Below are 24,404 nucleotides of genomic sequence, written 5' to 3'. Positions count from 1 at the left end.
TCAGTAGCCCAGTCCCCTTGTGCCTTGACTGCAATAACCTCTGAATGCTGAGGCAGCTCAACATGGGAAAACACTTCCCTAAACAGCCCTGGGCATGCAGGGTACCCTGGCACTCTCTGCTCAAAGCAGTCAATCAAATGAGTTAAAACCTTTACATCCCTTATCCTGATGGGTGGAATCTGGTCAATTCCTGAGATGCCCTAAATGCATCTTTCCTATTGTCCTGGTGCAAAGTACTTAATTTTTTTTAATAGCTTAATCTCTTTAACAAACACCCCCTCTTTATCTGCAACTTGAAACTACTCCTTTTCTGGCCAACCTGCATATTTTTTTTCAAATCTTTGCAGATTTTTGCACCTGACTGTCATTGTAAACCTGTCTGAAAGCAGCCAACAGTACCCATGCCACAGTCTAAATGCTATGTTATCCTGAAATTTCCTCCACCAAATTAATTATGGCATAATTTTTAAGTTCAACCTCCCACAAAGTCTGAGTACATGGACAAAACTTAGAGGTATTCTTTCCCAGAATGTAACATGGTCTCTAGTCTAACCCCCAATAGAGCCTTCCTGAATCTGTTGTAGTCTTTGTGGTCTCTGATCAGAAGATTCCCAAATTCTTTGCATCCCACATGGAAGCATCCAGGCAGAACATGTGGATGTAAGTAAAGGAGGTAATAGAGTTTATTAGAAATAAGGGACAGGCATTACAGAAAAGCAATGGTGGCCCCACCTGGCCAGGTTGGTCAGGTGGGATGGAAGCAGGAAGCAAGAGAGAGTTCTTACAAAGTGTTTTTAAAAGATCGCTCTAGCCTGTGGGAGGAGTAAAACCTGAGCAGTTCTTAATCAACAATAATTGATGAGTGGAGGGATTTGGGTGGTTCCCCAGCTAGGATTTGAGCTGTCCTCTGGTTAAGCTGGCTAGGGTGTGAATAATCCGCACATATTTGCAATGGAGAAGGAGGAAGAGGAGGAGAGAGGGACATAGGGAGGGAGGGAGGGAGAGAGAGAGAAGGTTCAATCTGAAATACAATGTTAAATTGTATATGTCTTTACCATCCTCATTTCTATCAGCATGCTGGGCTGTGAGCTCCCATCACAATCAGAATTGCCCCTTAAGCTCTGCTTATAGCATTCTAGAACTCCTCTGGCCTACTTCTCCAAACACCTCCAAATTCCTCCCCTATACCAGTTCCAAAGGCTTAAGAACCACATAGCCAGGAAATCCGGCAACAACTCTGTCTCTCTGGCACCAGTTTTCTGTGTTAGTTATTTTTGTGTGTCAGCAGCCAAGATACCTGAGACAGAAAAACTTAGAGAAGGAAGGATTTATTTCCACTTACGATTTCAGAGGTTCAGTTCACGGTTGCTTAGCCCCAGGCCCTTGGGTAAAACATCATTGTATAAGGAGCACATGGAGGAGGAAGCTGTTCACCTCGTGGTGGACAAGAAGCAGAGAGAAGAAAGGGCTGGGGACCAGCTTCAAAGGCGCACCCCTAGTGACCCACTTCTTCTATCTAGGACCCAACTCCCAACGTTTCCACCACCTTCAAAACTAGCACCACGAGCTGGGGACCAAGCAATCAACACATGAGCCTGTGGGGGACTTTTCATATTCAAATCATAACAATGATGTTTTAGAAAATACACTCAAAATCTTACTACCCTTTAATAGTCTCTTTTAATATTTTCTTCCAGGCTTTATTCATAACCTTTTTGTATTCATGTGCTTTTTTATTTTGTAAAGTAAGATTATTCTATATAACCTTTTTAAATAGTGTGCTTTTTCACTTAACCATATGTTGTAAGTATCTTTCCTTTTTAATAAACATATATCCCTTTTGCTGGCTGGCCAGTAGATGAACCAGATGGATCCAACTTATTCCCTTGTTAGCCACTTTAGGCTGCTTCCACTTTTTTTTTCCTTTTGGAAAAAATATAAAGACCAACTGTTTCCACATGTATTGTGATTTGAGCTCCCACTTGCTTAGGCAGTTTTATTTTGTGCACTTCTTTTATTCCCTTTGCTTGTTAGCTTTTTGCTATTGTGACAAAATGCCTGACATAAACAACTGAAAGGAGAAAAGATTTCTTTGGCTCATGGTTTCAGATGTTTCAGTCCATGGGCATCTGGCTCCACTGCTTTTAGGCTTGTGGCAATGTAGAGACATCATGGGGGAAGGGCATGGTGGAAGAAAGCAGCCAGGAAGCAGAGAAACAGAAAACAAGAGCCCAGGACAAAATATGTCCTTCAAAGACATGCCCTCAATATCCTACTTCTCCAACTAGACCCCATTCCCTAGTTTCAGTTACTTCCTAATCATGCCATCAAATTATGAACCCATCAGTGATTACTCCACTGCTGAAGTAAGAGCCTTCATGATCCAGTCACTTCCCAGAAGCCCATCAGCTGGCAATCACGTCTTTAACAACATGAGCCTTTGGGGCCATTTTATATGTAAAATATACATTCCCTAAAGAGAAACTCATAGACAAGAAATTGCTGGGTCAAAGGGCACAAGCTGGTAAAAATCTTGCCTGGTCTCTAAAATACTGACCCCTCCTGAAGCGCCGGGCAGGCAAGTCAGGTCTCCTCACTATTTGCCATCTCTGTTAGTTTGCCCTTAACAACTTACCTTGGCAAAGGCCATTATGGGATTTCTCTGAAGGTCAGTTTGGCAGTAAATTTGCCCTGATAAAACAGTGTCCTGGGCCTGCAAGGACAAACAGATCAGAGCTGGGGTGGGGGGGTGAGGGGCAATATAGACTGGCTTCTGCAGCAGATTGCCAGTAAGCCAGGAGATAGCCTTACCCTGGATCTATCACAGAGAAAGCTCATGCAAGAGTATAGACTGATTCTTGAACTTGAGCCCATAAGATCCCCAGATACACACATAGCCGTTTCCACGGGTGCACACAGAGGGGCATCCACCAACCCTTGCATGGATATGCAGGATCTGATTGGGTAGCCTTACACATGCTTCCTCCCATTTCTCTTCACAGCCTAATCTAGGCCTGCCTTAGGGGGGTAGGTAGTTTCCCTCTGTTTTTTAATGGCCACCTCTTCAAAGAGCGGCCCAATCTCCTAGAGAGAGAGAATGAAGGAAGTGCTAAGGGAGTGAGCCATGTAGCCTTTAGAACAGAGCAAGAGGAACCCTGCCATATTGCCTGTACTTCAGAAGGTCCCTCTATGGCCTTCTTGCATCCGTGCCCCTCTCCACAAGGTAAGAACCACCCCCAAGCCACAGGGACATGTCCCCTCAGAGCCCTGGCCTTCCTTTCAGATCATGCTCCAGAGACCTGGGACCCTGGAATGAGTCCAAGGCCTACATGGGCCACCTCCCTGTATCACCCTCCCCAGAGTGAGAGTGGACCTCACACTGATGTTCACACCCCTAACTGGTGAGGTGGCCAAGGGGCAGCTTTAGAGGAGTGTGGGTAGGATTTGGATATGCAGGCTGGAGTGTCCCCTCACAGGCCTGTGAGGGCCCTCACAAAGAGGTGGTAAGAGGAAGGGGACATAGTATAAACTTGAGAGAACAGCGCTCCCCAGGTCACCACACTTTGGCATAGAACTCACAGTAGTCTAATAAATTTAAACCTTGTCCTCCAGTTAATTTGGAAGGTCTTTCAAGGTAGAAAAATTACACATTGCATTTTAATGATTCGTTAGTTTGATTTATAAGTTTTAAATATTTAGACACATGATAGGCGAGCCTCCAGTTGTCCTCTTGTCCTTGGCCTGCAAATGTTCAGAGAGGGGCTAAAAGAGGCTTGCAAGGCTAGAGCCAATATTTTATTGCAGAGGAAAAATGAATGTAGGCCTGTGGCCAGGCATGGTGGCACACATCTCTAATCCCAGCTACTTGGGAGGCAGAGGCAGGATTGCAAGTTTGAGAAGAGCCTGAGCAATGTTAGAGAGACCCTATCTCAAAAACAAAATAACAGGGCCCAGGGCATGGCTCAAGTGTTAGAGCACTTGCCTGGCAAGTGCAAGGTCCTGAGTTCAAGCCCCAGTACTGCCAAATAAAGGAAAAGGAGGATGAAGAGGAGGGCGTGGAGCAGTAGGAGACAGAAGAGATAGGCTGCCTGAGTTCAAATTTCAGGCCCACTGAGAAAAGGAAAAGAAAAGAAAAGTCAGGTACTGGTGGCTCATTCCTACTTGGGAGGCTGAGATTGAGAGGACTGCAGTTCAAGGCCAGCCCTGACAAATAGTTTGCAAGACTTCATCTCTAGAATAACCAGAACAAAATGGGCTGGAGGTATGGCTCAAGTGGTAAGAGAGTCTGCTTTGTGAACTCGAAGCCCTGAGTTCATACCCCAGGTCCCACCAAAAAAGAAAATGAAGAAGAAGTTGGGTTTGTGAGCTAAGATAAGGTGTGCTCTGAGCCCTGCCATGGACAGGCCAGGAGCCCTGCGGGAGCTGCTGGAGAATGATGTCTCTGCCTTTTCAGATCACTTTCAGGAAAGACCACCTTGAGGCCTGCCTCCTATCCCTGGGTTGTGATGTAATGGCAAGAGAACGTAGCAACTTTGAGACCTACTCCATGTGTTATGAGCACCTGTTGCAGCATGCCAGACAGAGGCTCTGCCAGAAGGAGCAGGTAGGTGCCCAGAGAGACAAATGTAGTAGAGGGAAAGGAGGTGTGGACAGGGAAGCCCAGGAGCCATTCACAAGGGATTGGGGGAGGGATAAAGGAGAATGATGGAGGGAGTGAATTCAACTATGATATATTGTAAGAACTTTGATAAATGTCACAATGTCTTCCCAGTACAACAATAATTTTTTTGAAAAGATTTTTTTAAGGGGGGTACACAAAAGAAAGAAAAACTGAGCAGGGATGGCATGGGGAGTGGTTTTTATTCCAGAATTGAGAGAGAGAGTCACCTTCCAAATTTCTCTTCCTATTGGCTCATTTTCTTAGACTCTGGGATTCTGTTGCAAAGGGGATGGCCCAAGCAACAATGGGTTGTGTGCTTTGGAGGACATGGTGGGGAATGCAAGACGTAACCAAGAAATAGGCCTTTGAGGAAGGGACATGGGTGACCTTCCTTCCCTCAGCAAACACAGGCACCTTGTACTGTTCCTGGTTTAGCAAAGAAGCCAGGGTCCTTTGAGAAAACTGTCTTCAGGTTGCATATTATGGGCCAGTCCCGGTGATAAGACCTCCTTAAAATCAGATCCCACGGGAAGGACCCAAGACTCTCTTCTCCTGTCTTGATGCACATTTTTGTAATACATTGCCTGCATTTTGGTCAATCCCCATAGCCGAGTTCTCTGCATCAGTGTGAATACCTCATGTATGCTGTCTTTTATGCTGTGCTAGAAATTCTAAAGACCAATGGTGACAAGCATAGTCCTGGCTCCAGGTGGGATCTCAAGATGAGGCTCCATTAATACAAATAGGGAGTGTTGGGAACTTACTGTAGTGAACTGAGCTATGGTTGGAACACTAAATGTTTGAGTTGGGTTGTGGACTGCTTTCTCCGCCTCAGGAACTAGAGCTGCTACGAGGAAGTCAAGTTCCATCTGAAGATCACGCTGGTCAGGTAGGTCAGTTACTAAAAAGGTTCTCTTCTCATTCTCACATCCTTGCTCTCAGAGTTCATCAGAAGTGGGTGTATGATTTGTTTGGGTCGTCCGTGGAAGCCCCATCAATAAAGGTCCATGTAGAAACACCCAAAGACACCAGACACTGGTGCCTGTAATCCTAGCTAGTTAGGAAGCAGAGATCAGGAGGCTTACAGTTTGAAGCCAGCCCTGGAAAAATATTTTGCAAGACCCTATCTCAAAAATACCCAATGCAAAATAGGGCTGGCACAGTGGCTGTAGTGGCAAAGTGCCTGCCTAGCAAGCATGAGGCCTTGAGTTCAAGCCCCAGTACTGCAAAAAAGGAAAAAGCAAAAAAGAAACACCCAAAGAGTATATTTTCACTTTGTGTAAGCAATCCTACGGAGGGCCATTTTTTGTGGGAATTGTGTTATTTTCTATTGTTTGGGGAGGTTGTTATTTAGAGGAATTTTCTGGTGGTTGTTTCTTTTCTTACAAGGCCAGTTAAAATGCACTCCAAAAACAAAACAGTATTTGGGCTGAGGTATCAAGGGAAGGCCAGTTTGGAGATGGAGGTGAGGACAGCTGAAGTATTTTTTTTCAGCTGAAAGTACCTCCATGGCATTTCTTTTGGCGTCACTCATTCAGCAACCATTTACTGATGGTGTACGCCGTCTGTGACCTTCAAACCAGCCTATGATTCTTCTGCACACATTCATACAACAGGATAGTCACTCTCTTTGTTAGATTCAAAATGGAGGAGTGAATTCTGTACTCACCTATAAGGAACTGTTTAGTAGAAGCAGTTTGGAATTCCTACATTGTTTTCCTTAATTTTTTTCTGCTACTAGGTTGCAGAACTCAGCCATGATATGATCATGGAAATCACTGCTCTGAGAGCCCAACTCACAGATTTGGAAGAGGAGAATCTGAATCTCAAAAAGCAGATCAGAAAAGAAGTCCAAGAAGAGTATGAAGCATTAGTCCAAGCTTTGTTTATGAACTGTTTACACATAAAAGTAAGTGTCTTGTGTTGGTGTTCTGGGCAGCCCTGTGGCCACACACCAAGGGCTCAGTGACAGAATGGTAACAAGAGAGTTGTGGGCCCAAGAATTTTCCAACTGTATGTTTTTGCTATAGAGGGAGAGAAATAGCAGTGAGTTGTCATTATTCTTCCACGACAGACACTGAATTCTGGATAATTTAGATGTTTATTTTTCACACTGTACTGGTAGTTGCCACTGTTGCCATCTGGTAGCTGTTGGAGGGAGTACAGTCTGCTCAAATTCCTACCACTGTTTATTATCATTATTTCTATTTTTTTTTCTTTTTTGATGGTAGTGGAATTTGAACTCAGGGCCTTGTACTTGTAAGGCAGGTTCTCTATGACTTGAGTCATGACCCTAGCCTTTTTTCCTTTAGGTATTTTTTGAATAGGGTCTCTCATTTTTGTCCAAACTGGCCCAAGCTTTAATCCATCTATTTACATCTCCTGCGTAGCTAGGATGACAGGCACACACCACTATGCCTATCTTATTGTTGAGATTGGGCGGGGGAGGGGGTCTCCCTAACTTTTTTCCCCTGGACTGGCCTTGAGCTCTAATCAGCCTGATCTCCACTTGTTGAGTTACTAGAACTACAGGTGGAGAAATTTCTTAAGTTTCTTTTAGCTTCTGTCTGAATTCTAGATCAAAAGTGGACTCTACTTCTCCCGGGCTAAAGTAGTTCCACCAAGCCTGCCAAAGCAGGGACTCCCTGTTCTACTCCAGGGTCTCAAGGAGATGGTGGAGCTTCCATTGTGTGGCTAGCTACCAGGCTTCCTGCCATGGCTCCCAGCTGGAAATCATCCTCCTGCCTCTTCTCTGGGAAATGGTTCTCACTGCCAGGATGCTGCTCAGAAGCTATAGGCCAGGTGGAATAAACAACAGAAATTTATTTTTCTCACTGTTCTAGAAGCTGGAAGTCAGAGATCAGAGTGGCAGCACAGTATCTTTCTGGTGAGGACTCTCCTTCTGATTTGTAGACAGCTAGCTGCCTTCGCCCTGTGTCTTCACATGGCAAAGAGAGAGATGTTTGTCTTCTTCTTATAAGGCCACAGTCTTATTGGAATAAGAACCTACCCTTATGACCTCATTTTATCCTTGACTACCTCCAGTGTCTCCATACACTGTCACATTGAGGGGTTAGGGTTTCAATATGTGAATTTGGGAAGAAACACAATTCAGTCCATAGCACGAGTCTGCAGTTATACCTACCATTGATCAAGCTGTTTCATCATAAGCCATTAGCCATAAGCCATTCAGAACAGAATGTTTCATGATGGAGTTTCTGCTGGAGCCTTAATAGGAAGGCAGCTAGCCTGATTCCTTCTTCCACTTATCTATATTTAATGGAGTTCCTCAGTAGCTGTTCATTCACAGTGTCTTGTCAGGTCAGATTCTGAGTCGACCTGGCTCCAAAAATCCTCCTCCAACTTTTGTAAGTAACCCTGCCCAGGGAGCAGTTCAGTCTGCAGATTTTCTCTCTACAACCTCCCACTATTCAATCCACTGTCCTCCCGCTCGACTGGTCTTGGTGTTGACAGGCGAGGCACAGTCTAGGATGTGCAGGTGGTCAAGTGATGAAGCCCTGTGGATTAAAGACCATGCTCAGTGGCCACTAATGTGACTTCCATGATTAACACATGTTGGAAAAATTGTCTGGAAGGAGGACTGTGTAATGTAGAATCACTTTCAAACGATAGGTTGTAGGGCATAATATCTCTTCCTGCCACCCAAACCCATTGTATTTCTTTGACCTGAGTCTGCAATTTGCAGGAGAAGCTGGATGAGAATCAGCTTAATTTGATCCAGAAAGTGTGTGAGCTCATCAGTGAAGTGAGAACAGAAGGGATAGCCAACGTGAAGGAGCTGAAGAAAAAATGGCGCTCTGCCAGGCCTGATGAAGGAATAAAAGAGAATCCAGCTAAAGTATGTGATTTCACTCAACAATGAAATATCAGTGTTTCATGCTTGCATCTTCCCCCTACCCCTGTTTACCCTGTTAACATTCCAGGCTGCTTCTCCTTCCCCTGAGAAAGCATTGCAGAATTTCAGAAAGCATTTAAAGGGGCACGAGCTCCCTGCACAATCGTGACCTCTTTTGGAAGGCATGTTTCTGATGTTAGGATTCATGCCCTTTCCAGAAACAGGGTTGGGGCTAGGCTTTTCTGCAAGTGAACCTTCTTGGCAGGAGCAGCTGCGGGCCTTACAGCAGGACAATGATGACCTGGCTGCCCTGGTGTGCAAAGTGAGGAGCCTAGACCGCTGGCGGCTGGCCGTGCAGCAGGCGCGCTTCCGGGACCAGCTGAGCAGGGCAGAGAAGGTGAGCGTGGGAGGGAGGTGAGGAACTCCCAGGGATGCTCCTGAGCCCGACTGACTACAGCTGCTGCACTGGTGTCAGGTGGCAAGGCCAGCCATGCTGAAGAATCTGGCATTTTTCCTGGGAATAGGCCTTAAGAGAAATCAAAAAGAGGCAGAAGCAACTGGTCAGGGAGAACAGATCAGAGAATGGAGCACAGGAGAAGTGAAAAGATGGAGGGAGATTTTACCAAGGACTTGAGGTTACATTGTCAAAACATACCTATCTGGTTTTCATGCATGATAATCTGAGGGAAATAATAAGTGGAAAATCTGCTATAAAGGAAATTGAAACCAAAGCACATTTTGATGGTGGTTGGAAACTTCCACTTATTGTTTCTGAAGTCTTTATTCACTTGATTTGTCACACTATTCTTAATTAAAATTGCAGAAGCAGTGACCAGCGAGAGCTCCATTCCACAGGAATGATGAAATGGTTCAGATACTGCCTATAAAACTAAAATGTGCAAAGGAACCATTCCTCATCTTGCTGTGTTTGTGATCTTTACAGGAATCTGTTCAAAATAAAAAAGAGTGTCTGAGCATCAAGCTAATGACAGAACAAGAAGTGAGCTTACTTCGTCAACAGTTACGGGCTCTCAGGCAAGCCCTGGCCAGGGCTCAGGCTGATAATACAAGACTGTGGATGCAGCAGAATTCCCAGGTATCTGAGTCTCAGAGCTTCCTCTCTCTCTCAGCTGGCAAAGCTGAGTATGGCCACGTGAAAGGGCACCATGGTTGCCAGGTGCAGTCACCAGAGCTCCAGTATGATGCCCGGCTGAGGGCACAGCCACCGTCCCTTCTTCCTCCTTTCCAGCCTAGAAACAAGGGCAGTAACCCAAAGGTTTTGTCCTTACTCATATTTGGCAATTATGAGAAGATGTTACTCATATGCAAGTTCATTTTCATGTGTGTGTGTGTGTGTGTGTGTGTGTGTGTGTTTCTCTGAGGATCCTTTTACCACAAGATGTCTTGGGACCTAGGCCTGTGCCTTGAAAACAAGCTTTCTGTGGTCCTGGCACACTCTCCATACACAGCAGCCTCTGGCCTGGGAGTGTTGTGGGTCAGCTGGCTGGAGACCTTTTGATCTATGCAGATAGGAATTGTGGGGAGAAGCCCTTCTAGTCCCGGCACCCGTGGGCCCTTGGGTATCCATGGCCCAGGGGCTGAACTTGAGTATTCAAGAGTTCAAGGACTTCCCACCCAAGAGCTTGGGGTTTTAGAAGTCAAAGACCCTCGGCATTCAGCTTGGAGGCTTATCACCATGGGCTTTCCCTACCAGCGGCCTGTCACTCGGCGGCTATTATAACCCGCAGCTTCCAGCAGACAGCAGTAAGCAGCAGCAGGTGCACCTTATAGTTGTTACAGCTCTCATACAGGCTGGAAACTAGAGCCCTCAGTCCCACAGCATGTGTCACAGCTCTCTGATCTAGAGTGTCATGTCAGGATCCTCAGCCCTTGACAGTGGCTGTTAGCAGCTCTCAGGCTTGACCCTTAAGGTTTAGCAGCTCCCTGGAACTCTTCCTGTGACCAGGGCCCATGGTTTCTTGTCTTCGACTTTCATAACCCTCGTCATCTCCTTACCTCTGCTCCCTGTCATTTCTGCCCTGGCCTCTGTCTGAAACTTTCCAGCTGCCCTCTTGTCACTACTGCCACTGTTACTGCTGCCGCCTCTGCCTCTACTGCCATTTCTATTGTTGCCACCACCTTCACTGGCCACCCTTTTTTTTGCCACTATGGCTTCCCTGCTGTTTCTGCTGTCCTATCTTTGTGTGAGCCGCTGAGCCTGCTCTACCAATGATGCAGATCAAAAGGAGACAAGACAAGACCATTTGACAGAAGTCTTTTGAGGGCCCCATGACGTCATGCCAGGCACCAGCACAGGAATGTAGCTCACACATGGCTGGCTCACAAAGTGAGGGGCTGTGGCAAGGGTGTTTGCACCTATTGTGGCAGACTCCCATGCAAATGAAGGACTGTGTTTGCACCAATCACAGGCCTTCAGCTGGACCGTCAGGGAAGTGCTCCCTCTCTGGCCTGTGTAGAAATAGCTGCAGAGTCACCTAGAGTTTACCAAGGCTTGTGATGGCAATCTGTTGCTAACAGCCATAGTGGCAGTGTGGCTTCCTCAAGGTGTCCATGGAGTACTCAAAGCAATGGCTGGCATGTGGGAAATCCAGCAGGCTGCTTGGAATAGCCCTTCACTCAAGACAGCTGGGGATCCAGACACATGACTTGTGCCTGATCTCCACTTGGGCGGTGGAGATCAGGAGGATCATGGTTTGAGGCTAGCCCTGACAAAAGGTTAGTGAGACCCCATTTCAAAACAATCAATCAAACAAACAAAAGACAGCTGGGATACCAGCCAAATGTCTGTTGATTAGGGAGTTAAATTTCTCCAGCCCCCAAAATCCTAGCTTATTTCAAGGAAAAGCAAACATTAAAAAGGGGTGCTTACAACGAAGACGTGTCATTACTATCAGCAGCGATTTAACAGTATTTCACAGTGCTCTAACAATGCCTAACTCCTGCCCCAGGGCTCCGGGTTGAGGAGGGTGCTTCTGTCTGTCTGAGGAGCACAGAGTTTTGAATTAGACCCCAAGCAGAGTCTCCTCTTGAGAGCCCTGGGTCCTTTCCTGATGATCCGCACTACGTCTTTGGAAAGTGACCACTGATCATTGGAGGCCAGCACCAAAATAAAGAGGCTTTAAAGTTTAAGCTTCTTATAACTGTGCCATCCCTCAGAGCATGGATGAAGCAGAGACCCAAGGTTTAGACCCATTTACTTCACGGAAAATACACTAAAATAAGACTGAACTTGCAAGAAAATTTGGCAGTTTGTTAGTCAGAATAGTTAGGATTAAGTAACACCCTGGGGAAGTTGGGCATATTTAAAAGTATGAAATATAATTTGTGCATTTTGGACCCTAACTCCTGCGTCAGTATACATCAGATAAATTAGTTTTATAAAGTGCTTGGCAAACTGCAAAGTCACTATGCAAATATGAATTATCATTGTTAATATTATAATTAAGAATTGGTTACCTAGTGCTTAGAGTGCTACTGATTTGAAAACCTTTGGAACAGAACCAAATTATCACTACTTTTTTCCATCTTTAACCATCTAGAATCTGGTTTCCCCAAAGCAATTTTGAAAATGAAAACAGAACCAAATCAGAACCTCCCTTCTTATTCATTGCTTATATGGCATGTCCCTGACTCCCTGAGTTAGGCACTTCCTCTGTGCTACTGTCACCTCAGGATAAAGGCTCCACAACCATGCAAATGTAGCTTGTGATAAGTTTGATTATTTTGAACTAGCTAATTAATATAAATTATCATCAAACTTGGTGTTAAAAGATGACCTGGCTCCAGTGGCTTATCTATTTGGAAGGCTAAGACCAGGAGGACAGAGGTTCGAGGCCAGCCCAGGCAAATAGTGTGAGAGAACCCCCATCTCCAAAACAACCAGAGAAAAATGGACTGGAGGTGTGGCTCAAGCGTTAGAGTGCCTGTTTTGCAAGCATGAAGCCCTGAATTCAAACCAGAGTCCTACCAAAAAAAACAAAAACAAAAACCTGACCAAATTAGTTGACCTGATCTTGCTCTATGGTGCCATTATCTCTTGTCTGGCTTTTGTTGTTGTCTGCTTATTGGTTCTGTTGCCTCAGGGCTTAGGATACAAATGCCAGGCCAGACCAGGCCAGATCCCAGTGTCCTTGCCACTGCTGGCACAGGACAGGCCAGTTGGGTTTGTTACTCAGAGACTAGGAGCACTGCACGTGGCCTGCCCTGGATCCTGATAGAGGGTGGGACAGTGGTTATTTTGCCACATTCTGCTGCCTTTCCCTGCCACAGGCTCAGCTGCTGAAGGAGTTAGAATACAGAGTGACTCAGGACGCAGTCACCCGGCAGCAGCTGGATATCATAAAAACATCCAGCATGGAGAAGCTCTTGGAGGATGTAGGGCAAAAGGAACAGCAACTGCAGCTCCTGACTGAAGAGGCTGAACGTGCATCTAAACTGGGTCAGCTGCAGCGGAAGAAGATAGAGCGGGAACTCCACCAGGTAGGCCCCAGTAAGTGCCAGCCTGAGGGCCAGAGCCATCTCACCTTCCTGTTCCCCATGCCCCTCTCCTGCCCTCACAGGACACCAGAGAGTGGCTCGAATCTGATGGTGGTTCACATCCGCATTGGGGGAATAAGTGCCATCAGGCTGAAGTCTAGCAATCCTAATCATTAGATGGTAGATCTGAGTGCCCAAGCTGGGTGGCCTACCCAAAACACAGGAACAAATGTGACTTTTAGGACTTCCCTTTGCCAGACATGGCTTCCTTCTTTCTGTCCCTTGACCTATTCAAGGAGCACTGCAGCTTGTTGACATCTCTAAGAGGAAGGCAGGTGCAGAGAGCCCTTTTCTGTCTCTGTTCTTGTAACTCAGCATCTGAAAGGCGATGGGACGGGTCTAGCTGCTCTGGCTTTTCAGTTTTTACTTCCTTGCTCCAGTGTCTGAGTCTGGTCCTTTTAATATTTATTAAAATAATATAATTTCCCTGTCTTATTTATCTATCCTGCCTCAGTGCCACTGCCCAGGCTCAGAATCCCACAAGCACATGTGTCTACCCAACTCTAACCTTTGAACTGGGGTCCTTTAGACAATGGGAAGGCAGCAAGGATTGTGGGAGCTCTCAGAAGAGGATTTTATTCAAGTGTTTCTGGAAGGGCAGAGTCAAACATGGCAGCAGAAGTGGTTTATAGTCAATACCATTTTGTTAACTACATCCCAGAGGGAGGGGAAAAAAAGAGGATTATTGTAATGTTGATGTAGCTCAGTTCAAGCTCCAAGGAGGCAACCACAGAATGTAATTCACTCAAGCCTGACACAGAAGATGGTTCACACATATCCAGTAGATGGATAAATGCCTTAATTCCTGCACCAGAAATAGCAACTGGAAAATTAAACCAGACTATTGGTCAAGGGTTTCAAGTGCTCAAGGAGATCAGTAAAGAAAGTTCTGTGATTAAAATTGAATTAAGAAGAACACTAAAGAAAATGTATAAAAATGGAGAAAACCAGTAGCTTAAGAATAAAAGAAAATTAGAATTTCATATTTATTTTGTGAGAGGTGTACTAAAATATGACTAAGGAAAAAATATATAAGAAAATATAAGGGAAAAAGTTGGCATTCCACATTTGTCCTATAAATTATGCTTTTCTAAAGGCCACCACAAAAATAGGTTCATAGATTAGATTCTCCAAAGTCTCTCGTCAGTAATTATTTATTTAATGGCAGAGATTCTAGAGGTGATCAAAACAAATACTTGCACCTTTTCTTATATGTATGTCAAAACTGTTGGCCCTTCCTAAACTACCTCTCCAGTTCTACTGACAGCCACATGTCCCAGGGCTTCTGTCTCCCCAGACAGCAAACCTCAGCCAGCAAGAGCCTCAGAGCTGGCAGTGGCTTCTTTAACCAATCTCTAACCTCAGCCTCCTAGGGTGGATAATGACTGTCTGAGAGCACTGATGTCCCTGCCTGCTTCCTGTGTCTGCACTTAGAACACAGACTGTCTGATCATACTCCCAGCCCTCCAGCTGTGTGACTTTGGGCAAGGTCTGTGGCCTCTCTGTGCCTCAGTTTCCCATCAGTACCGGGGAGATTATATACCTCATGGGATTGGGGAAGATTAAATTAGGTAATTCAAATAAAGTGCTTTCAATAGGTGCTGATGATTTAGCCAAGTCTGGATAAATGGTGTCTATAGTTTTGTTGGGTCCGAGAAGGCAGAGCAGCCTTGGAAACAGGTAAGTAGACCTGGACTGGGTGAGGGATTTTGGCAAGTCACTGCTTCTATCTCTGTGGGGGTGGAGGATGCTGGCATTAGGTAGGTCCTGAGTAAGCATGTTTCTTTGCTAGTGTTAACAGCAATGGAGCAGTCTGTGATCAGAAGACTTCCAAATTCTTTGTGTCCTGTGGGGAAAAATCCATCACAGAACACGTGGGTGTAAATGGAGTTTATTAAAAGTTAGGGAAAGGAAATACAAAGAGAACATGGTGGGCTCAGGTGGAGTCTGCTGGCAGAGAGAGCCTGCTTCTCTTCTCCAGGTGCTTTTAAAACTTACGCTGACCTATGGGCACGGAAGAACCTGGTGATTCCTATAATAAGCTCGGTCAGTCCGAGCAGTCCCTGAGCCAGGGCCTGGGCAACCTACACACACACCTGCAATTGAATAGAAGGCTCAGAGAGAAGAATGCTCAATCTGAATATTTTCTATGAACCCCGAACTTTCCCTAACGCTAGCCTGCCTCACTAGTATTTCTCACATTTATTTAACCCTGGCCTGGCTCAAGAAATCTTGATCTATTTTTTCCCTGGCTCCCATCCATGGAGAACGAAGATGCCTGGAGTACCTAGAAGGACTTTAGACTGAGTTTGTATTAGGAAGTCCTAATTCTGGAGCTCTGAACAGCTACTGAAACTAAAAATACCTTTGAGAGCATCCCTCACACAAGGGACAGCCCCCTTTAACATTTTAGGACAGCTGGTAGTCACAGCTTCTAGTGTGCAGGGGCATTTTGTATGGCAGGAACAGGATTTCAAACACATGGGGCTGAAATTTTGAGATTAGTATGTGCATGAATTTCACAGGGTTTTCATAAGAAATGACTATAAAATAGATGTCTGAAAACAATAGAAATGTATTGTACCCCAGTTCAGGAAGCCACAAGTCTGAGGTATTGGTGAAATTGGTTCCTTCAGGAGGCTCTGAGGAAAAAATGTCTTCCACCTCCCTCTTAGCAACTGGTGACAGATAGCAGTCTTCAGTTTGTGCTGACCATCCATGACCTTCCTTACGTGTTCCTCTGTGTGTCTATATCCTCTTCTGGGGACAACAGTCATTGGGTTTAAGGCCCACCTTGAATCCAGTATGGCCTCATCCGAACTTAATTATATTTGCAAAGACCCTATTACCAAATAAAATCACGTTTTGTTCCAAATGGACATAAATTTTGAGAGGACACTATCAACCCACTGTAGCACACATTACTTTAAAAAATATAATTAATAACAATTAGGAGATGATAAATTTAAAAAGAAAAAAATACCTGTGCTCTACGCAGGTGAGCTGTACTTTGGATCCGTCTCCTGTCCAGGTAGGGATTGTGGGTTAGCTTGCAAGGCAAGTTGCCCTCCACCCTATGGGGGGCTGTGCTCAGGACATTCCCAGCAGGCTGTGAGTTGCAAGTAGAGATTGGGAGAGGGATCACATCTTCCCTCTGCTTGAAACTGTCCAGGGCCTTCCGTGTAGAAGCCTGGCTTGGTCCTGTGTGAACTGAGACCTGACTTTCCACTGCCTATCTGCCATCAACAATAAAATGTCATAAATCAACTCCTAGCTGCTATGAGTAAGAAGGCATTCCAAGGGTCGTCCTGGTGCCTCTTCAGTTAGGGTCTTGGTCTTCCTGAAGCTGTTCATTTGCAGGACGACTTAGCCCTGAGGTCAGCCTAGCCAGGACTTTGAAGACTGGTGCTCTTGGTGGAGTGGCCTGGGGCCCACGCTCTTCCTGGAAGCCCCTTGTGAGCCTTGGGAACTAGGGTGAGTACCACAAAGCACCTCTGCTTCCCTGTCCCCTCAGATGAGGAGCCGGCTTGCCCAGGAGCGCAGCGTGAAGCTGGATGCTTTCCAGCGTGTAGAAGAGCTGCAGAGTCAACTCACTGCGGCTGAGCTGTCATCTGTCCCGATGAGCCTCCCAGGCAGTAAGCACTCCCTCCTCCCACCTCTGCCCAGAACAGTCACCCTGTCGCAGAGGCCTGAAGTTTAGGGGGCCTCAGTAACTAACAGTAAAAACCCAGTGGCTGCGGAGTGGGTCCTCCACAAAGTTTGTTGAATGAATGAATGAACGGCACATGAATGAAAAAACTTTAATTCTGATTTATAGTCAGAATTTTCCACTTTAGTTCACCTTGGAGTGCTGGCATCTATACTAAAAGGTTTCAATCAATAACAACGGTCCCAGGAGTGTGTAATATACCACTTAGGGAACACTGAGCGCTTCACTGGATTTTGAAGCATTTTAATGTCTTGGGACACCAATGACCACGTTTCTCAGATATTATAAAATACATTATGATTGTTGGGTGCTGGGAACTTAAGGGGTCCTATGAAAAGGGCAAAGTTGTCCTCTAGGCAGTGTACCCAGCGGGCAGCATGGAAGTTAAATGCCAGGACCGTTCTTAACTGGTTTCCTCCTCTGTAAGACAAAGACTAAATAAATTCGAAGTTCTCTAGCTCTATGAGAAATGTCCAAACATCAGTGACCACAACTGGCCTTCTGTTAGGATCAGGCACACCTGCCTTTCTGTTTTGTAGCATAGCCTGGTGGTTGCGGTGTGGACTTAGAGGAAGACAGCCAGAACCTGTCGCTGCTGTGTGGCCTTAGATGGGTTGCCTAGACTCTCTGTAGGATGGGGCTGCTGCACCTGCCTCAAAAGCTTGCTTGAGTATTTCGATGAAACTTTGCACATCTGGTGCTTAGAATAGTTGAGGCTGCGTTGCACTTAGTGCAAATGTTGCTACCTCAGTTTCATGCATAGGGAGTCCTCTAGCTGTTTCCTTTTGGCTACTTGCAATGTGAATGAGCTGAGAAAACACAGCCTTTCAGAAGCAAAGTCAAAGATGGGGTTACTTTGGGTTTGCTGAGAGCAGAGCTGCACTTGTGAGTGGAACCTTGGGGCCTTGGCCCTGCCTCTGAGCCCACTGCTGGCCACACCACCACTGCTGCACCAGGCATAAGACCAAGAGCATCAGGGACCCCTCGGGTTCTGTATCTTACATTCCCTTTGACTTTCCTCTCCCTCCCTTTCCCCTTTGTCTCCTCCCCTCTCCCCAAGCATCTTTATACTTCCTTTTAGGTAATGTGTCCTAGAGAACTGCCATCCGTGTCGCCCATGCCTGTACATTCACAGAGCAGAACCAAACCCCTGCCCCAAAAGGCAGGTAGGGAAACCCTCCTTCCCAGGCTTGGGGATCTGGCAGGAGCAGAGGTGGCCTTTTTTTCTAGCTTCTCCATCCCCCTCTGCAGTGAGGAGGGGTCTGTGAGGACTTTCCACATGCAGAGTCCCTAGCGGGGAGGGACTGTGTCCCAGCTGTCTTTTTGCTGCTCAGCACTCAGAGAGGACAGTCAGCTGCCACCTATGCTAGTAGTGCTGCAAGGTAAAACTCAGCTGTACATTCCCACCCTCCCTCCTTAGCTGTTGTCCAGTGGAGTCTCCAAGGGTTCCAGATCTTTTCCTCCTACAGCAGCAGCAGCCATCTCCCTGTGCCCCATGTCAGAAGCATAGGCACAGCCAAGGTCACACTCTCCTTCCTTGGCATGAACGTGGGTTCCCTTAGGATCTTGCAACTCCTGAGAAACCATGATTTGTTCCAGAGCAGTTACTCTCAAAATGCTTAAGGAAAAGATGAAGTAGCTCGGCTCACAAAACTGTAACATGTTGAGATGGAGTGGCTAAGGCAGCTTGATGAAGGCCTAAGTGATTTCTTGAGAACTGTTTCTCTTTCTCGCGGTCTCTTCACCTGAGAAGACTGGGGCAGAAAGGAAGTGGAGTCCCCCAGGCAGGAAAATGGCTGTCACCCCTGGAGCTCCCATCCTCTGCTCTGGCTCAGCAGGGTGGTGGGGCGAGCAGTGGACATGGACCACTGAAAAGAACTGGGCTCTGACTGCACTGACTTGGGTCACATGCCCAGTTTTGAACAGATCTCTGAAACCAGAAGACACCAACTGGCTGTAGGCCCAGTTTACTTGGCCCTGCCCTAGAGCTCAGGACAGACTTGGCTTCCTCCCTCCTCCTCTCTGCAGCAAACATTGTAAATCTTCCTGTCTCTTCTGATCCCCACATCAATTCTTCATCTCCAGCTTTACAGAGAAACCAAAGGCCAGCAGAGAGGGACTGTTTCCGAGTCTAGTCCCCCAGTCTGCCTACATTTATACGCAGTCACCTCTCCTTCCCTCCTGTAAAAATGGAAACATGCCTGCTCTGGCGTGGATGTACTTTGAGTGTCTCCCCACAAGCATCTGTGTATCGAGGGTTTCGTCTCTAGTGTGTGATGCTAGGAGGTGGTAGGAAGTTTAAGAGGTGGGGATTAGTTGGAGGTCCTTAGGTCACTGTGAAGCTGCCCTAGAAGGGATTAAAGTGGTTCTTGTAGGATCCCTGAACTCTTCAGAGAGTTATTGTAAGAGTAAGGCAGACCTTGGATTCGCACTCCAGCTTCCTGTTTCCAGATGCAAACCCTTCCTCTCACTAGATGTTCCTGCTTCCACAGTGAGGCTCTCCTAGAACTAGGAAAATTTGGGCCTCCACCCCACCTCACTCTACTTCTCCCTAGTGCCTGACTTTGGACTTTGAGCTGTGAACTAAATAAACCTCTTTTCTTTATCAAGCTAGGCTGCCTCTGGTATTTCATTATAGCAATGAAAAGTGGACTAATACAATGTCCCGTTTCCTCCACAGGGCCAAACTCTGTGCACAGGATCCTGTTTACTCCTACCCTCCCGGGGGTCTTGAACAATTCTTTATCTACTTCCTTTCTACCCACTCATATTCCCCATCTATGCCTCCAGCTAATCTCGCAACCAACAATTAATTATGTGCCTGGATCATGTATATACTAAGATCTTAAAGTCCACTGCAAACTAAAAGCCTCTCTTGCCTACATATTTCTTCTCCTGCTATTGGATCTTCCTTTTCTCCTTCAATAGTTAAAGTTCTTAAAGGAGTCACACTACACTCATTCTCTAAATTCACTTTACTTAATTTATTGAATTTACTCTTCAGTCATAGCTGTTAATATCGAGGACACAAACATGAGGAAGTTATTTCTAATGAACAAAGCAGGTAGGTTATCGAGTCAACTATTATAGTGGCTTCTGTACCATCAGAAACCCAGGTTTCTCTCACCATTTGCCATTCTCAACGGGTGGTTTCCACCTTATGGTCCAAGATAGCTACTTGAGCTTTCTGGCCAATAGGAAGGAGGAAGACAAGAAGAATCCACTACTCCCTTAAAAGGCACTTAGCAGAAGTCACACAGGACACTTCTGTATATATCTCACTGGCCAAGTCTTAGCCAGAGACTACACAAAGGGAGACTAGGAAATGTAGCTTTTATTCTAGGGTACTATGTATCTAAAGAAAGTTTAGGGTTTTATTATTGAGGAAGAAAAGGGAAGACTGGCACGTGAGGACAAAGGACAGGTTTCTGCCACACCACCAACAATCTGGTTTTCATCCCCACCTCTTCATTGCAGCTGCTCTTGCCAGGATGGCCAAGACTTCCATGACTCCAAAGGACAGTGTTGAGTCCTCACTTCTTGCCTGAGACTCATTTGATAACCACACACTTCTCCAGAGCTCTCCTTCCTCTTCATTTCCATAGCACTGCTCCTCCTTGAGGTTTTCCTCCTCTTTCTCTGGCTGCTGCTTCAAGGTCTCCTTTTCCAGTTCCTCCTCCTGTATCCAACCTCTGCACATGCTCTGTGACCTCTTCGCACATTGTTTCTGGATTCTCACTGCTTTACTTATTGTTTGCCAAGTCTTCAACTGTAGTTTGAAACTCCTTCAAGCTCTCGACGCAAGTATTCAGTTACTATGGGATATCTATGTTCAGGTGTTTCCTGCTCACAGGCCAAAGGGAATCTGTCTTCCTCCTCTCCTCCTCCAGGTCAACTCCTTTTGGGATGGAAGAGGTGCTGTCTTAGCAAACAGCATTGTCAAATATCCAGAAATTTGAGAGCTATTCTTCCTCACCTGCAAATCCAGTTACCACACCCTATTAATCTGAACAGCTCTCATCTATCCATTTCTATTTCCCAGAGTCCAGTTCTCCCATCATCTCCTCTTTTACTTGGGCATGTGTCCTTTAGGCAAAAAAACTCCATCCAAGATTTGAAGTTCTAAAATTTAATAAATTAAATCTCAATCCATACATTGCAACCAGGAATCTAATTTATAACTTTTTTTTAACTTGCTAGAGCTTACATCTCAGGCTCACTACTCCTTAAACTCTGCCACTGCATCATCTAGATACTCCCACCGACACTTTTTAAAGACTAATCTTAGAGGCAGTAAAATGACAAGAAGGATTCAGAGACCAAAGACTGTAAGTAATGATTTGATTGTATGCATGAAACAATGAAAATTTTAAACCTGATGTTGTGGTTTTAGGGTCACTTCAAACTTTTTTTTTCATTACTTTGTTCTCTTTTTTTTATTGTTTTATTATTCATATGTGCATACAAGGCTTGGGTCATTTCTCCCCCCTGCCCCCACCCCCTCCCTTACCACCCACTCCATCCCCTCCCTCTCCCCCCACCCCCTCAATACCCAGCAGAAACTATTTTGCCCTTATTTCTAATTTTGTTGTAGAGAGAGTATAAGCAATAATAGGAAGGAACAAGGGTTTTTGCTGGTTGAGATAAGGATAGCTATACAGGGAGTTGACTCACATTAATTTCCTGTGCGTGTGTGTTACCTTCTAGATTAATTCTTTTTGATCTAACCTTTTCTCTAGTTCCTGGTCCCCTTTTCCTATTGGCCTCAGTTGCTTTTAAGGTATCTGCTTTAGTTTCTCTGCATTAAGGGCAACAAATGCCCTTCAAACTTACATTAGAAAAATTATCTATCAGGATCTTATCTAGGTACTTTGGGTCTGGATAACACAACTCTAGTGTTGAAATAAACCCAATGGGACCCTCTCCATTACAAGTCAATCATGGGTATGGAAATCAGTACCAACACCTTGCTGTGTTCTCTCTGGATTTTTAAAAAATCATATATAATAATTAGGGTATCAGATCTCTTATCTGAGTAGACATAGAAAGTCTCAGAAGTCATTTTAAAACACAAGAGAAAATACCCTTCATGAAAATTCTTAGAATATACCCTTCACATATTTGAAGAACTTTTTAAATTTTCAGCCTTAAGTTTATACAAAACAACACTTTCGGCCTCTTCTGTCTTCTTGATACTACCTTAATAAGTGTTACTTTTGGCTCCATTATCTTTTAGCGTCTCTTCTAGACATTTACTTGTCCAATAACACATCTAGTAATTATTCTTCCCTTACCTTGAAAAAATTAAGAATCTTCAAGGACAATGATGCCATTCTAAGAAGTTGTTTGAAGACATGATTCTGCAACCGATGGTCTAGTTATTGCACCCAGTGTTTCTTCCAGTGTTTCTAATTGCAGGCAAGGGAAGAAACAGGTTGGGAACATACAGTTGCAGTCTTACCCAGTCAGGAGCACGTTGTTAATGTTCACCATTTGCTTGATTCACCAATCTCCAGGATATGAAATTCTAGTCCAGTTGTCTGTCAGTAGCCATGGTGAACTGTTTCCAGGATCTCCACAGATACCAAAATCCAGGGATGTTCAAGTTTTTACAGAAAATGGCATAGCATTTGCATATAACCTACACAGTCCTCCCATTCACTTTAAATTATCTCTAGATTACTTATGATATCCAATAAATAGTTATATACTGTATTGTTTAGGGAATGACAGAAAAAAAGTACATACATGTTCAGTACTGATGTAATTTTTTTTCAAAAAATTATGATTCATGAATGGTTGAATCTGTGAATATGATACCTATAGAATATATGTTTATCTGTTTCTGCATAAGCTTTTCCAAAAGGATGCAAATTTCAGTTTATATGTGTGGGACCACAAGGCTTTTCAAGATTCAGTCCATCCCCATTTCACTCCTGAAAGCTCTAAGTACTTCAGGGGTGTTAGTGATCACAACTCTTGTGGTTGAAAAAGCCAAGTAACTAAAGAGCATTAGTGGAGGTTCACTTTGAGAGATTTGTGAGGGTAATGGCCTAAGGCTAATTATTTGTTGGTCATTACTCTACTAAGTAAGCAGGCCCTATAATGAAGTGTCTTGTGGCTCCATTAGCTTGTGTATGATATAGGGACCCCAAGCAAAAAGTCTGAGAACCAGGAAAGGCATAAATAGAGTTGGAACCACTTCAAACTTATTTACGGTCTTGCTTAAGCAAGACTTATGGGTAAGTCAGACAAACACTGAGGAAGAGGAATGTACACATGACTGGAATATATATACAAATTATTTTCTAATAAAAACAGCACTGTGATAACATAAATGTAAAATATTAAGGAATTTTTAGGTTGCTCCAAACAGAGAAGTCTTTTCTTCCTTACCTGGAAAAGGCTTTTCACTAATGAATTCATTCTTGACCAGTTCCCTTTATGACAGTGGCAAAAAAAAAAAAAGTATAAGGTGCCCCACCAAAGTCCTAACCCAGATTTAACCAAAGATTTTTAGTCTCATTAATAAGGGACTTTTTATAGTGCTGTAACAAGAATTATTTGTCTTTTTAGACACACCAACACCTACTTAATATTTCAGGTACCTATTAAACACAACAAAGGGATTGATGGTGTGCTCCAACCCAATGCAGCAGAAAGTATTCCAGCTACAGCTTTTCAAGTCCAAACAGCTCCATCCAGAGACTCATTCCAGTTGGATTGGTAATCAAATCTTCTTTTTCCAGATTTTATTTGTACTAGCATTTAGATTAATAAAAATGACTCTAAACTCCATTAAACCTCTTATGTCTCTTGCCATTACTTGGAAGATAGTATTCAGAGCTCAGCCCATTCCCTTGGCAGTGAAGAAGGAAAAATAGAAAAAAGAATTAAAGTGCCCTCCCTGTAAAGCGTAGGGTCTGGGAGCTCATCATTATCTCCTGGCTGGCTCACCAAATGTTAACAGCAACTATTGTTTCCAGAAGACCTTGGTTCTTGCATTCCGGTGTGGAAGAATCCAAGCAGAACATGTGGGTGTAAATGGGGTTTATTAAAAATTAGGGAGATACAAAGGGATCATGGTGGAGTGCAAGTGGAGTCTGCCGGCAGAGAATGTGTGCTTTTTCAGGTGCTTTTAAAACCTACACTAACCCATGGGCAGGGCAGACCCAGGAGATTCCCACCGAATAATGAACAAGTGGGGAGGGGCATGGGTAGTTCCCAGCCAGATGTGGGTGGTCTGCACCATCCCTGGGCAACCTACATGGACCCCAAACTTTTCCAACTTCTAGCCTGCCTCAAACTGACATGACTCCATCTTGAGTGTCCCAGGTGAAGTAGGGTTGGCCCACATTTTGAAGCTAAGCATTTAAGACGTGCATTCCTGCAAGTCCTCCCTTGTGTTCATTACCCAGGACATCTCGAGTTTTAGTTACCAGGCAAGTGGGGAGCCAAGAGAGAGGGCCTTGCTGCTGGGCAGTGTTTACTAAGAAGTGAAAAACCACTGTACTCGGATAGAAAATCATTCAATCAAACTCCAAAGCATTTTAAAATTTATTTCACTTAAGAGTACCATCTTCTCATCTTTTCATTCTTCCAAAAAATAATTTTTGACAGCT

General features: G+C 44.8%; 1 protein-coding gene across 1 annotated transcript in view; it reads left to right on the top strand.

Annotated features, from left to right (window-relative positions):
- Positions 1-24,404, top strand: part of LOC109694757 (uncharacterized) — a 191,067-nt gene that overhangs the window by 158,490 nt on the left and 8,173 nt on the right. Inside the window, exons 38-47 of the mRNA XM_074066695.1 lie at positions 4,454-4,603; positions 5,496-5,549; positions 6,402-6,569; positions 8,367-8,519; positions 8,782-8,913; positions 9,460-9,612; positions 12,807-13,016; positions 16,588-16,708; positions 20,983-21,110; positions 23,387-23,508. Of these exons, the coding sequence (XP_073922796.1) occupies positions 4,454-4,603; positions 5,496-5,549; positions 6,402-6,569; positions 8,367-8,519; positions 8,782-8,913; positions 9,460-9,612; positions 12,807-13,016; positions 16,588-16,708; positions 20,983-21,110; positions 23,387-23,508 (1,391 nt within the window). The remainder of the gene's footprint in view (positions 1-4,453; positions 4,604-5,495; positions 5,550-6,401; positions 6,570-8,366; positions 8,520-8,781; positions 8,914-9,459; positions 9,613-12,806; positions 13,017-16,587; positions 16,709-20,982; positions 21,111-23,386; positions 23,509-24,404) is intronic.

This window comes from Castor canadensis, chromosome 1, assembly GCF_047511655.1.
Source record: "Castor canadensis chromosome 1, mCasCan1.hap1v2, whole genome shotgun sequence".
NCBI lineage: Eukaryota > Metazoa > Chordata > Mammalia > Rodentia > Castoridae > Castor > Castor canadensis.
Note: the sequence above shows the minus strand (reverse complement) of the source record. Positions and strands in the feature narration are given on the sequence as shown.